Consider the following 15,812-nt stretch of genomic DNA (forward strand, 5'->3'; position numbering starts at 1 on the left):
CTGCTGACCCTGTCAAGAGGGGGAATTTGGTCATAGGTGGCGCCTGAATGACCAGAAATGTGCCTCAAAATCACAGAAATTAAAAGGTTTTATACATTTCAAATTGAAATGTATTTTATATGAGAAGGTAGAAGATGAACTACAGCAGACACTGATTTATCTTTACAGCATAAGCATATAGTTTTGTTTTACAAACATTCTGTCGGCTTTAAACCCGAGTAGACATAAAATAAATATCTTTCAGGACTTTATTAAAGAAAAATGTAGAGACAAGCTTCAAATGCTCCTCTTTAGGGACACAGCTGTGGAATGCATTTAAATAATTACTGACTGTCATACTTGAGTTCTGTTATCTGTAGAAAAAAGGGTACTTATGAGTGTTACGAGTGCATTTCTCACACAGATCAATAGGGGGCCTCTGCTGTTACGGAAATGAGCCCTGAAAATGCACAAAAGGAAGGGTCAGCTGAAGAAATATTGATGGATTTATTGTTGCTGCCATATTAGCTGAAGAAATTATTATTATTGTTTAAGAAATGAATACATAATATATAATATATATATATATATATATGGTATGGTATATATATAATGGTGTTGAGAGGCAGTTTGAGTCAATCTGATGTCCAAAGCTAGGCAGGAGCTTTAGTCACATTCCAGGAGTGGTGACGACAAACTGTTTTAATGTAATGGATATGAAAGGCTTTTTGGGCTGGAAAAACACAGAGCTCACATATATACATATACAGGCTATGAAGAACGGCTGAGGAGCCAAGAAAATCAGACAGAATGAGATGGGACAGCAAATGGCGCCCATCTAGTCTAACAACTGTGAAATAGGGAAACATAATTGTTATGTCAATCATTCTTTATTAGCCAGACCAACATGATACTGTATGTCGGTGTAGGATTTCATTCGTGCTTGGAGAGACTGTCAGAATTTGCTTTTAGGCTCATTTTTGACTTTTCATACCTGACATGTAGGTTGTTCTTGGTCGTTTTCCTACTGTACAAAGAAATATATCCTAATTGAACCAAGCAGTTTAAAATTCTACAATCCACTCTGTTACTAATAATTACAAAGTCTATCATAACAGTGGGTTGGATTATCAAAAAACAAATACTCAAAATGTAGCATATGGTAATTTACTAATGATTGCTATTGATTATAAAGTAAGAGTCTGTGGGGAAGACAATGGGAGTTAGTCATTTACTGGGTGCAACTGGGCTGATGGATTTCACCATGTTACAGCCTGCGCTCGCTCAACATGCAGGCTGAAAATTACAAACTATTTCTAGAAATTTCCGATTTTTATTTTGCACTGCGGTAAACTGAAACCACGGCTACTGAAACTGCAGATACAGGGGTCCCACTGTGTATTACATTTTAGTTCAATTTTATTTTTAAAACTAAAACAAAAAAGATGGATTTATCATAGCTTGGCCTTTCACCTCATCCAGTAAGAATCAAATACATACACATGTAAAGCTGTAAAAAAAACAGAAACCAAAAATAGCTACAAAATTGTGTTCCAGAAAATGACCACCGGCTTGCAGTGCATTATAAAATCCCAAAATTCCCATGTTAACATTTCCATGGAAACTTTCCACTAGACTACACTGCTTCTATTTTAATGTGATTTCTCTAAAAATTTCACCAGTTCCAGGGGTGTTAGATTAAGCAGGGCTTCTTGCTTAGCTGGATAACTTGTCAAATTTAAGGTGCTCTGAGCTAAATGTAAGTGCATTTAGCCCTGGCTACTTTAAAACCACCTTGTTCTCCGGCTAAGAAAGAAATCCTGCTTTGTGGAACACCCCCAGATCATCACTGTTACAATATGTCCGCAAAATGTGAAATGGATAAGGATTTGCATAACAACTGAATATAGTTGAAATTTTATGTTATGCACAGCACACAACAAAGGAGTAAAATTATCGTGAGAGGAAATGCAACAATTTTGATAATTGTAGTTCTGGTACAAAAACATGATGGAAATCACCAAATTAGCCTCAGCCTAGTACTGTACCTGTAAAAGATATATAGATATTTTACTTACATATGCAAAGGATTCTTTCACTCAGACACTCACACACCACAGTTAAATCAAAGAAGATGGACTTTATCTTTCAACATAAAAAAATTAATAAGTACATACACAAGAGATTTCTCTACATGTAGAGCAAAAATAGCATCCATAAAGAATGACAGTACTTACACTAGCAGGACCGAGGAAACTCCAATTTTGCCGTTAGTTCACCAAGTGCAGCAGATGGTCTAATTGCTTAGAAATTTAGAACAAATCTATGGGTCAAGTGTGTTTATACACTGATACGAGTAATAATATTATGTAAATGTTCTTAGTTCAGCTGAAAATGTATTAACTCAAACGCTTCATTTACATATTCAGCCAATCAACATTCAAATCATCTATAATCATCTTTTTCTTTATAAGTAGGAAAATGTAACATTTAAAAAAAAAATCCTTGTGCATTACCTAGTAAAATTATAAATTAGTAGGGAATTGGAACCATTTAAAATAATATATGTAAAAATTTGTTCTTACAAAAATCACGTAGCATATTACTGGCAAAAGAGGCACATAATGACATACTTTACATGATAGCTTACAATCATTCCATTACGGCCTAATGTGTTGTTTCGTAGGGTAAGAAAATGTTACATCAGTCAGCAAAAAGGTCTACAGACCAGTTGCATAACATACTGCTATTCTCAGCAGTGAAGCTGGAAATATCAGCACTATATGGAGTACGTTTAAAATCGGTGCATTCATGGGATCTTTTCATATCCACCGTCTCTGAACAGTCCCACTTCTCTGACCTTGAGAGAGAATGCGAGTGGTTTGATTTTGCTTCAGTCTTATTCATCTTTTCGTGAGCAGGGTCTGATTTTCTTTGATAATTCCCATCCAGATCTCTGAGATGCACTCTTGTGTAGCCCTTCTCATGGCTACATGCACATTTCATGCCTCCCATTAACCTTTCATGTACAGACAAAAGTGGAATCTTGTGCATGGAGGGGGGAAGGAGATTCTGAGAGTCACTTTTCGGTGACCTTAGACGTTTATCTGCGTCCTGTGTTTTACGATCATCATAATGTCTCTTCAGGTGGAATTTGGTCAATAGATGGTCTCTTTGCACTTGGTTTTTGTTCTTATACTGAATTGTCTTTGGAGATTGAGGATTCTTTGAAATAGGAGTTGACTGACAAAAAGGAACAAATTCAAGTGAGTCTGATAAGTCTGGCTCAGATACATTCGAACTGCAGTCGTGTTTCGTTTTCATTGGATTTGCCCATAAAGTTCCATTACAGTTCTGTTTCACAAATAAGCAATTCCTGTAGCTTAGCCCTTTGCTTTTTTCCTCTCCATGAACGTGGCTCTCTTCATAGCCATTAAACAGGTCAAGTGAGAAATTAGGAACGTCTTCAAGCCAAGAGATGCTTCTTTGTGGAATCGCTTCCGTTTTGCATTTCCAGTCCTTTATAGTAACATTGTTGCCGTCCGGTTCTTTTTGAGTTGAGCAATTACTAGTAAAATATTTGGTCTGTCTTTTTGCTCCGTCATCCATATTAGTGGACTCGTCACTGTAATCTTTAACATTACTTATACATTCACTCTGAAATGTATCCCAGTAACTGAGATGTGAAATACTGTTCTCTGTCAGAGCATTCGGTTTAGGCTCTCTTAATATCATGCTTGCCAACTCATTCTCATTTCTCTGTTGGGTTAGTGATGAATGCGGAATTAGTGACTGAATTTTGTCAATAGTCTCCTTGCTTGTATTCTCTTCACTGTTGGACAAAACATCACATTTCGAATTACATGAGTAATCTGAAGGATTTCCATTGTGAGACACTACTGGCACACGCGATTCACAAATATGAATTACGCTCGTTAGCTTAGCATCTTCCTTGTCTAAAGTACAGACATTGTTTTCAGTCAATGCTTCTGAACTCCTGCCTGCTTTAAGAATAAATTCACCCGAGACATCTGAGAAAGATTTATCCTCCCATAAAACAACTGATGCATTACCATCCCCTTCCAAAACTGCAAAGTTACAGTTGCATAATGTCTCTTTATGTGTACATTTCCCCTGCGTGTCTAAGGAACAGAAGCAAGAGCACAATGGATTAGGCATCTCAGTCCTAGATCGCTCTTCTGTTATTTGTTTAGATGAATCAACCACAGCACTTCCATCTGGCTCAGAGTAAGAAAGTTCTGTTAAAAATGTTATTATTCCAAGTGACTGCTGGAAATATCCTGGGTCATTGTGGGTTCCACTGGTGCGCTGTGAGTGTGATCCTCCATGTGAGGCCAAAGTACATTCACAGCTATTAAGTATTGTACTATTATGATGTTGGGTATCTAATAATTTCCTAGGTTGCTGTGAGACACTGAATTCTGAAAGCTGAGCTGCCTGAAAAAGTTTCTTAAAATAGGTTACAACAGAGCAGCTGATAACAGCTGAATTTGGCAAAATCATTCGGCTGGCAATGAAGCTTCCTGAGATCTTTATTCTTTTCAGTGAGGAAGAAAAGCTATTACTTGTAGAAGTGGATCCATCTACGTCAAAGTCAGGCATCTGTTTGGAGAAAGAACATTTGCAATTGTACTTTATTTTATATTAAGCTGTGCATGTACACATTCTTTGTAACCAATTTTAAGCACTTGTACCTTTATGCCAAATAAAAAGCACCTTCCCACAAAACAGTCATCCACTGCCTTGGTAAGTAATTGTTGCACATCAGTTTGTGAACATTCTGCCTTTGATTCCTCCAACAGTCTACAGACACAAAAAAAAACCTATTAACATTATCTTCCAATACATTTCTTTCTTTGTTACCATAACCATGTTCTGTGTTTCTGAAGGAAAAAAAACACAGAAGGTTTAAACTTCATTCAGTGATCAATGCTTTAAAACATACAAAGGTATGGGACGCGCGTTATTTCAAATTTCACTTCAGCATGATGCCAACTGTGATCTCATACCTCCAAGGTTGTGTGTTCAATTCCCACCCCTGGTGTTGTGTCTGGTGTTTCCATGTGTTTGTGTTGCCTACAGGTACTCCAGATGTCTCTAGATTTCCCATAGTGTGCAAGTGTGTGACTTTCAGTACTTAGCATAATGGCATCCCATCCACGGTACAACCCTGCCTTATGCCCTGTGCCCCCCCAACACAACCCTGTACTGCAGATGGAAGATAGATGGGTGTATTATAAATGAATTGAAATCACAGCTTTACCTTTGCAGACAATCTGCAGAAGCACCAAAGTGAGGATTTAAACAGCTACCAAAAAGAGTCAATCCAAATATGTCACAGTCTCTTGCAACTTTAAGCGATAACTTATATCTGTGACTGACATTTTCGATCTCACATGCGAATCCACATTTTTGGCATCTGTATCTGTTATAAGGAAAATAAAAAAAAGAGAATGAAGATATTCATCACAGTAAATATACATCATTGTAGTCCACGTGCTAAAATAATACATAAACCATTTAATTATAACAATGTATGCCATTTTTAATAAATCTGAACCTACAAGACACGTGTCTGCCATCATTAACAACTAATCCATCGTAATAAAGGTGGACTTTCAGACAAAACACAAAATTAAATGAGAAATAAACATTTACAAAAGTTACTGCATTCACAGCTTTACTTACCTTTGCTCTGTCTGGTTTCGGTGTAACTTGGATGAACAGTTTTGACAACATGGGTACGAAACACATGAATCTTGAAGTGACAAAACATAGCATTTTAGAAAAGTCAATTTAAAAAAAGTCATTATAACCAAAAAAATTTAATACTGGGAAATAAAAGAAAAAACAGGGTCATCTGAATAAATATACAGCCCGATGTTTGCGCTTATTTTAATAACTAAAATCTAGTTGTCTCAAACGAATAACACAACTTTTTACAACTAAAAATAAAAACTGCTTCCGGGTTAGTGTATTTTAAATTTTTGAGAGGACCTGTTGTCCAATCACAGGAATCGACCATGATACGAAAATGGACCAATCAGCGTAAACCGCCGCAAGACACGCATGCACGTAACAGTTTTAACTTATAAATAGTTTCTAGTGATTGCAAAGGTCCAAGGTTTTTGATGTAGTCAATTTTAGGTTTATAATGAAAAAATATAGATTTACCGTAAGATTTCATGCGTGAATGCTACGGTAGACTCGTAAGTGTTGGCAACCCAGCTCAAAATTCCCCCCTTCTTTTTTACTCTCGCGATCCCTTAGACGAAGAATGCACTGTCACAAGTTGCAGTGGAAAAAGAGCTATATAAATTTGCCAGGATATACAAGTGAAAGTATTGGGTTTGCTTAAAGGTGGCTGGAGTTCTTGTGAATTAATCAGTCACTGATTGAAGGCAGATTTCACCTTCAACGATGCCCTCACCCTGTCACACAGCTTCGCAATACAACATTTCCTTCTACCTGGTTTGCACTTTCTGTTTTATATAATTCAAACGCAATTAGGGATCCTGATGCGTATTTTCCGAGCAGATTTTGAATAATATCCTCGATTTAAAAGTAGAAGACCAGTGTGCCTTCTCCAGTTTAAAAAAAAAGTCGTGACTCGGATCCAGTAGGTGGCGGTAATGCATCTGTAAACTGGTTGCCGCCCTCCCATAACTCCAAGAAGTAGAAGAATAAAGTATGTGTCTTTACGGTTATCCGTAGGAGAAAGCTGCGGATTGACCCCTGTAAAATAATCGCTCAATTGTTCGCCGAAATTATGAGAAAACTTCGATAGGACAAACAAAGGTCAAATGTATAGGATATGCGTTGTACCAATAAGCACCATACTTTCCAAGTAAATATCAGCTATATGGCGAATATATAATAAATCAAATTGATTCGAGTGTTTGTAAAATAACGCACTGTCCATACTTTACAATGAAAACAGAGGATGTAGGATTTTTGAGGACACTAATCGTAGGAAAGTTTCCTATTTTTTTCCTGTTTAATTGTGGTGTCCTTCAACACAGTGTATTACGGTATATGTCAAACAGGAAGTGTTCGGCTTTCGCACAGTAGGTAATGCGTGACCAGTTTGCAGATGAAACAACTCAAGATTTTTTATTTCTGCTATAGCCAGTGCTAGAGAATTCTGTATTTTTGATTGCACTTGAAATAATATCTATCAAACAACAAAGTGACTAGGAAGTATAAAGAATGTTACAAGTTGGGTCTGTAAATATTCTCAGGAGAAAGTCATGTGTCCGTGGCTCAATATTCTTCAACTTCAAATATTGCTGTCATATAGCGTTTAGGAAACTGAGAATTTGCGAAGCGCTTAATGGAGATGAAGTCGGAAATCATGTAAAAATACAGGTAGTACATGTCATTTATTGTAACGCTGTATTTTTGTTGGTGTATAATTGAGTTATAGTACACGTTATTTAACATAAGTAAGTATTCTGTTATGGTACTAATTGGTTTACGAGTTGCTGTATTATGCTGTATGCTGTATTAGCATACTAATAAATTATTAAGGAAAAGAGGGAGGCCTTTAATCAGGTTATATAGTGAAAGCTTTTCTGAAAAAAAAAACAGTGTGATCAAAAGCTTTCTAATTCTACCTGAAAAAAATATTTTAATGAAGAGATATGCATTAATTTGTTGGACTATAAAACTCATGGAGCTACTGTAAAATGCAGGCATCCACTGAAACTGGCTGGGGGGTGGCTTTTGGGCTGTGCACTAAGCCACGTAGTATTTGAAATATTGAAACAAAGGAAATGCATGTAATATAAATGTGCTTTACTGTGATCGCTTGAATAACACATCTACGTGCTTATTTTCCGATAGGGTTTCTTGGTTCACTTGTAAACAGGCATAAGCGGGGGGGGGGGGTCATAGCTGGAGATTCTGGGCTCCCTGACGGCTTGGACTGGGGGGGTCGGGTCCCCCACGGTAGTATTTGTAGAGCAGTGATGTCACTTTTGTTGTATTGAAGACTCCCTCGAATCTGCCAAGATATCCACGCCCCTCTGACACGTCTGGTCCTGCGTTAATTTAAAGTTAAATGGAATGATTGTTAATTAATTTAAAATGTAAAATAGTAAAGTTAAGGAAATGAACAATTTAATTATTAATGGAAGGGTTTATATGCAGATTTGTTGCCTGTTTATTTTTCCCCATCCAAGGGCTGGGTCCGATCTGTTCGAGCACAGAAGAATGTTCTCTTCCTCGATGTCAATGACGGCAGCTCGAAGAAGAGTCTCCAAGTGGTCGCTGATCCACAACTGAATGACAAGTGCGCCTTTTCAGAATGATTAGTTTGGGATTATTGAGAAGACTCAAGTTATGAGAATTAGCAAATTGGTTGAAAAGCTACAGCCTTGCTCAAAATATGGAAATGCATTGCTTTAAACATTCTTGTGCTTTTCAGCTACTTCATAAAAGTAGAGTGACATCTGGAATTTATATAAAAAAAATATATCTGTTTTACAAGATCGTTGTGGCTGTCATCTTTCCACAAGCCCTGAAAATTTTCTTTCTATAAGGAAAAGGGTGTGGTACATTACTTCCAAATTGGTCAAACTGCCATTATATACCAGTTATTTTTTTGTTGTAAGAATTTTTTTATTGCAAAATATCATTGTACTGAATTGTAATTCAATGATGAATTTTAGATCTTAATGCATGGACTGTGGAATATGGAATTTACTGTGATGTGACTTTGTGGATAAAATTGCCAGTACATAATTTTTATCTAACCTCTTGCTTGTTGGATAATTTGCATATATATATATATATATATATATATATATATATATATATATATATATATATATATTGTCTTTCTAAAAATTAGGAATCTTACATTTGGAAGTTCTGTGCAAATCTCTGGAAGTCTGACAAGAAGTTCTCACAAAAAGCAGAATGTTGAGCTCCATGCACAGCAGATCCTGGTAGCTGGGCAGTGTGACCCTTTGGTAAGTTTCATTTGTAGCAGGTTGGGGACATTACGATATAGGACACGGCCTTACTCACAAATTGTTTTAATTAAAACAGATTTTGTTTAATTGCAGTATCACCAAATATAGGATTAAAACTGAAGATGTCTCAAAATAATCACAAAATGAAACACTTAGGACCTGAATCAATTTGAACGTTTCATAGCATATATTTCTAAGAGATATTGAGACAAGATGAGATTATCAGTGTTTATAAAAGACTCACCAAGTCTGTTGAAGAGTTTGGTAAGTTTGCCCTACACAAAATAAATCTCTGTTATGGACACTGACATATTTGTCTTTTTCAGGATTTTCCATTTAAAGTAAAGGAAAGACATGATATGGAATACATCAGGCAGTTTCCCCATTTGCGCTGTAAAACAAACACATTTAGCTCTTTGCTGAGGATACGGAGTGAGGCCACATCTGCCATTCAGGCATTTTTTAAGGTGAGGATCTATTCACCGTCAGCAGTGTCAGTGGAAATGCTGTATTCTGCTGGTACTGTGTAAAATGTGTGAGGTAGTGTTTTAGCCAGTGTCTCTAATTGCTAAACTACCCATCATGTGCTCTGCCTAGCATTCCTGAAATAGACTGCTGTTCTCTTGAAATAGACTGCTGTTCCCCTGACATAGACTGCTGTTCATAGTAATTCTGCTTAGCTAAGCAGCTACAAAAATGGATGGATTATTATGCTCTGCCAAAACTTCTTGAATCATAATTAAGTTGTGAGTTACACTGTAATGATGTAAAACTGAATTCTTGTATTATTTTAGTACTGCGATTTATTATGAGATCCATCCATCCGTTTAACACGCTTGCATATTTAGCACAAGTCTTTTTTTTTTTTTTTTTTAGGAGAATGGATTTTTGCATGTTCATACGCCAATCATCACTTCAAATGACTGTGAAGGAGCTGGTGAACTGTTTAAGGTTGAAGTGAGTAAGTTTATTTATTTATTGATATTCTTATTAGTCTGTTTCTAACAACACAACACGAACACGAACGTGCATTTTGATCTGGAATTTGTCGCTTTCATACATGCCTGCTGATTACAGCCGGTCTTGCTTTGTGTTCTGCTCCGTACACATGGCTTCCGTAGCATTCTTCTGCTTGTGTTTGATATTTAATAACATAAACTCTGACCTCTAGCCCTCAGGTCAGGATAAAAACCCGGAAGAAACCCAGGTGCACTTCTTCTCCATCCCGACTTTCCTGACTGTTTCTGGACAGCTTCATCTAGAGGTCATGACTGGGTGAGTCAGCTTGTCGTTCTGGGAGGCAGAAGTGCCATCAGTGATAAATGCATGAGGCCAGATGTATGTTTGGGCAGGTGGGCAGCTTACTGTAAGTAGAGAAGAATGTAGCAAGATCTGTGTGTAATTGCAGGAGTCTGCCCATAGGTGTCAGTAGTCAATCTGAATAGTGTGTACAGCCATACCTTGGAACATGGACTTAATTCAGTCCAGAAGGCTGGTCGAGGTGTGATTTGTTCGAGGTCCATGTTGAATTACACCATAAGAAATATTATATATGAATTTAATGTGTTCTAGACCCCCAACTGATTAAAACCGGTTTCGTGAGGTGACCTCCTGAGATGCTTTTCCAGCTGTCCTGAAGGAAGTCCCACATATATGCTGAACTCTCATTGGCCACTTGTCCTTCACTCTCTGATCAAACTCCTCCCAAACCATTTCTGTTGTGTTTAGGTCTGCTGGTCAGGTCATGTGATGCGACAAGATCGCTCTCCTTTGTAGGTGGCTTTTGACTGCTACTGTAAATATTAATGTTATTCAATATTTGTTTGTCTTGTCGACCAGCGTCATGTGTTGGCCATCTCCGTGACTGAGGAAACTCACGGTTCTTGTACTTTTAAACATTTCTGTGCTGTTTATTTAGCATTTTTAATGACGGGTCCAAATATTATTTGCGCTATTTTCACTTTCGCTGGGATTTTCTGCCCCTGACCCTCAGGAATATGAATGGGTGACTTTACTTTTTTTTATTCAGCATACCCTAAGCAGTTTGTTGAATCAGTTTTTTAATGAAGATTAGTATTATATCCTATAGTAATTGGCTGTCAATTATTATTTGCATGAATGCATGAATTGCATGGAAGGTTTATTTATTTCAGGTTATAAACATGTTTATTTAATTCATTCATTCAAATTTTCTACTACCTAGACAGAGATCCTGTTTGCACATTAAAATGTCAGTGTAATGGGCGTGGGTGGTTGACGCAGACAGGATTGGATGGGTAAGATTAGCTGTGGTGCTACATATTATGCTGAATGCTATTGAAAGGGAAGTAGCAGAGTCAGTTGTTAATTAACTTTTACCCTGAAATTGACTCTGGCTTTGAGAGCAGTACCTAATTTTACAAGCTTTTAGACAAGATTTTGATGAAGCAGAAGTAAACCTTTGAAGACGCATTTCCCTTCGTTTCGGAGGAGACTCAGCAGTTTATCCCACTCAATTAATGACTCCACTGTGAAGTTCCTACAGAGCTATGTGATGATGACAGAGGGGAACATGAGAAGTAAAATTTGTTATTGGTGAGACATGTCATGGGACAAAAATGTCCTGCAGCCAGGATCACGGTAGATGTCAGGGTCTGCTAAGCTTTACCGGCACAAGAAGGACCACGACGCCTCAGTTAATATCTTCACATATGAGAGAGATGGATAGAGTGATTTAACAACCCCACTGGCCGGTCGTTTTCTCCCATGACAATTTCACTCCCTCTGTCTAACTAAAGATACATTCTCATGGGGAAATCAGCCGGATTCATTTTAGGAAAAATTAAATGCCCACAGAGTGTGGCTGTTGTGAGGCTGACCATAAATATTGACGTGGATGTGTGTTTTTTTTCCTTTTAAGGGCTTTTTCACGCGTTTACACGTTCGGCCCGACTTTCCGAGCAGAAAACTCTCAAAGCAGACACCACCTGGCAGAGTTTTACATGGTGGAAGCTGAGATCGCTTTCACAGAGTCGCTGGAGGACATCATGATGGTAAACCGTGTACTTTTTAGTGCAGATGTTCTGCTCTTTGCTTTCCTAAGGTTACAATGGTCCAATTTTTAAGAGCTTCAGTGGGCCAAGCAAACTGCATGCTAATTTTGAATTTTTTTCCCAGCAGTTGATTTCAGCTCCTGTTCCAGTCAGTCTGTTTGCTTCTTGTTTGTTTCATATGGGAACTGCATTAGTTGCCTACGATTGATTAAATAAATTCAGAACCACAAATTACTTAAAATAAATGTAGGGCTGTTTTTCTTTTTAATTTATATTTGTGATAGTCAAGGAATTCAGATTAAATTTTACTTGTTTTCCCGAGTGTGAAACAGAATTTACTTTTAGCACATAAGCAGTTATTAATTTATTGTTTTGATAAAGATTCCAGTGGAATAGATATAGTGGATATATTTTGCACAAATTCCTGAGCAAATACAAATGAAGTTTATGTAGTGAGCTTAAAAATAGATTCCCAGCACTTGGCTTAGAGTAGTTTGAATTATTTATTGGGTCTCGAACAAGAATAATTTGATAGCTTAGCTGGAGTGCAAACTGCAGGATGCTGCCAGTGAAAACTACAGGATTGGGACTTCCTTTAATATACTAATGGCAAGCCTGTTTGGGATAGGCTTGTTTGTGTTTTGAGAAATAACCGAGTATTTGGCATTTGCAGAGGAATTAGTTTTATTAAACATTTTTGGGCCTTCAGACTTAGATAATATTTTTTCTTTTATGTGACTGGGCAAGGCAGAAGTGATATGCATTAGCTTCGAGTCTTATCCCATGATAGTATGTATTTAATTTCAAATAGTAGGTATACCCTGCAGGAAATATCATTTCCAAAATGTTTTATTTGTTTACTTCCATTGCAGGTTATGGAGAATCTGTTTAAATTGACCACAGAGAGAGTTCTTGATAAATGTGCAGACGATGTACAGTTGTTTCACAAGTATGTTGCACCTGGACATTGGGTAAGGAAATTTAACTGGAAACTTTGTTTGCTCTGTCAGTATCATATTTTATTTGTAACATTTTGTTTTTCCTTTGTAGGACAGTCTACATGTCATGCTGAAGAATAAATTCAAGGTGTAAGTACATTGTATTATCTATGGCATTCTGTAATAATGCTTTTTTTGTACCCCATAGCTTTTGATGACGCAGTACCTTCGCCTCGCTTTTGTTTTAGGATCACTTACAGTGAAGCCATTGACCTGCTGAAACGTAGTTCTGAGAACTTTGTTTTCAAAACAGAGGCAGGTATTGCATTTGCTTCTGTTGATCTGCTGTTTTTGGTATCGTAATGTTACAGGAAAAAAATCAGTCATACTGGAAATTTAATCTGTTTCATTTCTTTGTAATAATAAAAAAAAGATAGGCATGTTTTGGGTTCGTGTATTAAAGTCTTGTTTGCTGAACTCTCTCAGTCTGTGTCTCTCGGTCTGTGTCTCTCGGTCTATGTCTCTCACAGTGGGGCTGCGATTTGCAAAAAGAGCACGAGCACTACCTGGTGAAGCACTGTGGTGACGTCCCAGTGTTCGTCATCAACTACCCCTATGAGCTGAAGCCTTTCTACGCCCGGGATAACAACGACGAGCCCCGCCACACTGTAAGGGACCCCACAATGACAATGACAAACTGAGCAGCCTCTAATAAAATAAGGCATCTATAGGTTTTTTTTTCCTAGCCATCTGTCCTGTCTAAAAGTAGGCCTCACAAATCATATCCAGCTCCAATGCAAATGAACTTTTCTAGATTTATGTAAACGGTGGGGTGCTTCGCGTTACACTGTAGTTATTTCAGGTAGGCTGAGCTTCCCTTCACTGGGAGCTTCGTGCTGGTGCAGCATGTTCTGAGCTGCTTTAGTTTTAATGCAGGTAGTTTATCGGCGTTACTTTCTCAGTTTGTCAGACCACGCGCTTCTTGTGCTCTCGGTTAAGCTGCTTTTTTATTTTCGTTTCCTCTGCTCTGTTTCCCGGCGTGACTGTCCAGGTGGCCGCTGTCGACCTGCTGGTGCCAGGGGTGGGAGAGCTGTGTGGGGGCACTCTCCGAGAGGAGAGGGAGCGGCTCCTGGGGGCACGGCTAGCAAAGTAAGCCCTCCTTGCAGAGATGCTCAGTTCATTATACTTTTTTCAGTATTTCTTTACAACTTGAACTTTTCTTTGCTACAATAATAACTTTTGTTATTCTGCAGTGCTGACATGAAGGAGCAATATCAGTGGTAAGAATGATCAATAAAATTGGCCCAAGATGTTGTATTCATTGTCCTTTTTTTAAATGAATGGCCTTCTGCTGTTTTTCTTCCCAGGTACTTGGAATTGAGACAGTTTGGCTCAGTTCCTCACGGTGGGTTTGGAATGGGCTTTGAACGCTACTTGCAGTGTGTTCTAGGAGTGAACAATATTAAAGATGTGATCCCATTTCCTAGATTTTCTCACTCATGTCGACTGTAAAAGTGTATTACATAAACATTTTTGCTAACAAATGTAAAATAAAGGAAACTTTCATCTTAATGTGTTTAGTTTCTTGTTTTGATTTAGTTAATACTAGTTAAATTATTTCAGTGTTGTGCTAAGAAAACTGATTGGTATTTCTAAGAAAAAGTTTAAATAATTCTGTCCAATTTTAGTACTTTTTAAACACTGGACACTAAAACTCTGGTTTTATGACTTATGTTTAAGCATAAGTTGAAAATCCATATGCCTCACAAAGCTATAATTAAACCAGGTTATTTTTCAGTCCATAATGAAATATTAATACCCAACTTTATATCTTATATTGAAAGCATGGCAAAGGCTATCAGATGTCATCGCCTCTTATCCAGTAAGTCTGCGGCAGAGGTCACATAGTGGGAGATCAAAGGTTGGGGGCATCACAGGTTACATATAGTATTCTCACATCCTGCGAGAGACACCACATAGCCTATCTGCATGGCTAAACGTGTAACTTAGCATTGCTGATTGACTTACTTCAGGTCAAGGTCTGTCAAACACCTGCACCATAACTATTCTAACTGCGGTGGTCTGAGTATTTTACATGTTGAAGTTTATCAGGTCTGTTAAGATGGGTTTCTCTCTTTTTTTGAATGATTTTCTTGCGTTCTTGACCGCCTGGTAATTTTCATATAAAAATGCTTGCGAGACAGGGAATACCTATGACTTTGGGACTGGTCTGTCACCACAGACACTTTTTCTTTAGTGCGCTAACTGAAAAAGTATTTAATTGCCCTTATTCAGACTTGTATGTTAAAATAAGACATTATACATTTAACACCAGATACAGAGTGGAACGTGTGAAGTTTAGTGCATAGACAGCTTACATACCTTTAAAATTTAACAAGCAACAGCCTCTTTTATGTATTTTCATCTAAAAAATGAATTCAAATTCAAATAGTTTTGCGGTCAGACTAGTGTCAGAGGTCGTGGCTCAGCCTTTCCTGGATGTGTGCCTTTCTGCTGTATCTAACCACTCCTTTCTACCACTACTTAGGTCATTGTAAGGTTGAAACGTAAATAGGCTTCCCAGTTTCACTTTACTTGAAAAATCGATGTTTGGCGCAATCCAGCTTTTCTTTTATGCTGTTTTATGTTCCAGCATCTGATTCGGAGAGGACGCCTGCTTCCTCTATCCTGCATCACAGTAGGCGAGGTGCTCTCTGCGCTCTCTGACTGATGCATGCCGTTCACTTCTGACCATAAAATGTTTTGTGCTGAAGAAAAAAAATCTTTTTTATTAACTCACAACCCCCCCCCCCAGCATGTATTCAGAATCTCCTCAAATTTTTCAGGATTATAAATGAAACAAA

At 37.7% G+C, this 15,812-nt stretch overlaps 2 protein-coding genes across 6 annotated transcripts; one reads left to right on the plus strand and one right to left on the minus strand.

Moving 5' to 3' along the window:
* Positions 1 to 1,380: 1,380 nt before the first annotated feature.
* On the minus strand, positions 1,381 to 6,292 carry ddias (DNA damage-induced apoptosis suppressor). 3 transcript variants are annotated; one of them, XR_007383529.1, is made up of 5 exons: positions 5,689 to 5,969; positions 5,264 to 5,425; positions 4,695 to 4,803; positions 2,217 to 4,602; positions 1,381 to 2,027 (listed from the first exon to the last, which is right to left on the minus strand). XR_007383529.1 is itself a non-coding variant. In XM_048984282.1 (5 exons), exons 1-5 carry the CDS (start codon positions 6,185 to 6,187, stop codon positions 2,683 to 2,685), a joined length of 2,274 nt encoding a protein of 757 aa, XP_048840239.1. In that variant the 5' UTR covers positions 6,188 to 6,292; the 3' UTR covers positions 1,381 to 2,682. The 3 variants fall into 3 exon arrangements, 2 of the variants coding, with proteins under 2 accessions (XP_048840239.1, XP_048840238.1); XM_048984282.1 differs by adding an exon at positions 6,175 to 6,292 and having other exon boundaries at positions 1,381 to 4,602; positions 5,689 to 5,758; XM_048984281.1 differs by having other exon boundaries at positions 1,381 to 4,602.
* nars2 (asparaginyl-tRNA synthetase 2, mitochondrial) lies at positions 6,009 to 14,520 on the plus strand. Of its 3 annotated transcripts, none has more exons than XM_048984284.1 (14): positions 6,009 to 6,071; positions 8,184 to 8,293; positions 8,855 to 8,975; positions 9,305 to 9,445; positions 9,855 to 9,935; positions 10,150 to 10,253; positions 11,878 to 12,010; positions 12,883 to 12,981; positions 13,061 to 13,098; positions 13,197 to 13,263; positions 13,479 to 13,616; positions 14,000 to 14,097; positions 14,202 to 14,228; positions 14,316 to 14,520. In XM_048984284.1, exons 1-14 carry the CDS (start codon positions 6,024 to 6,026, stop codon positions 14,458 to 14,460), a joined length of 1,350 nt encoding a protein of 449 aa, XP_048840241.1. In that variant the 5' UTR covers positions 6,009 to 6,023; the 3' UTR covers positions 14,461 to 14,520. The 3 variants fall into 3 exon arrangements, 2 of the variants coding, with proteins under 2 accessions (XP_048840241.1, XP_048840240.1); XM_048984283.1 differs by lacking the exon at positions 6,009 to 6,071 and adding an exon at positions 6,708 to 7,368; XR_007383530.1 differs by lacking the exons at positions 6,009 to 6,071; positions 14,202 to 14,228; positions 14,316 to 14,520 and adding an exon at positions 6,704 to 7,368 and having other exon boundaries at positions 13,197 to 13,267.
* The last annotated feature ends 1,292 nt before the right edge of the window (positions 14,521 to 15,812 follow it).

This window comes from Brienomyrus brachyistius, chromosome 18 (assembly GCF_023856365.1).
Source record: "Brienomyrus brachyistius isolate T26 chromosome 18, BBRACH_0.4, whole genome shotgun sequence".
Taxonomy (NCBI): Eukaryota; Metazoa; Chordata; class Actinopteri; order Osteoglossiformes; family Mormyridae; genus Brienomyrus; species Brienomyrus brachyistius.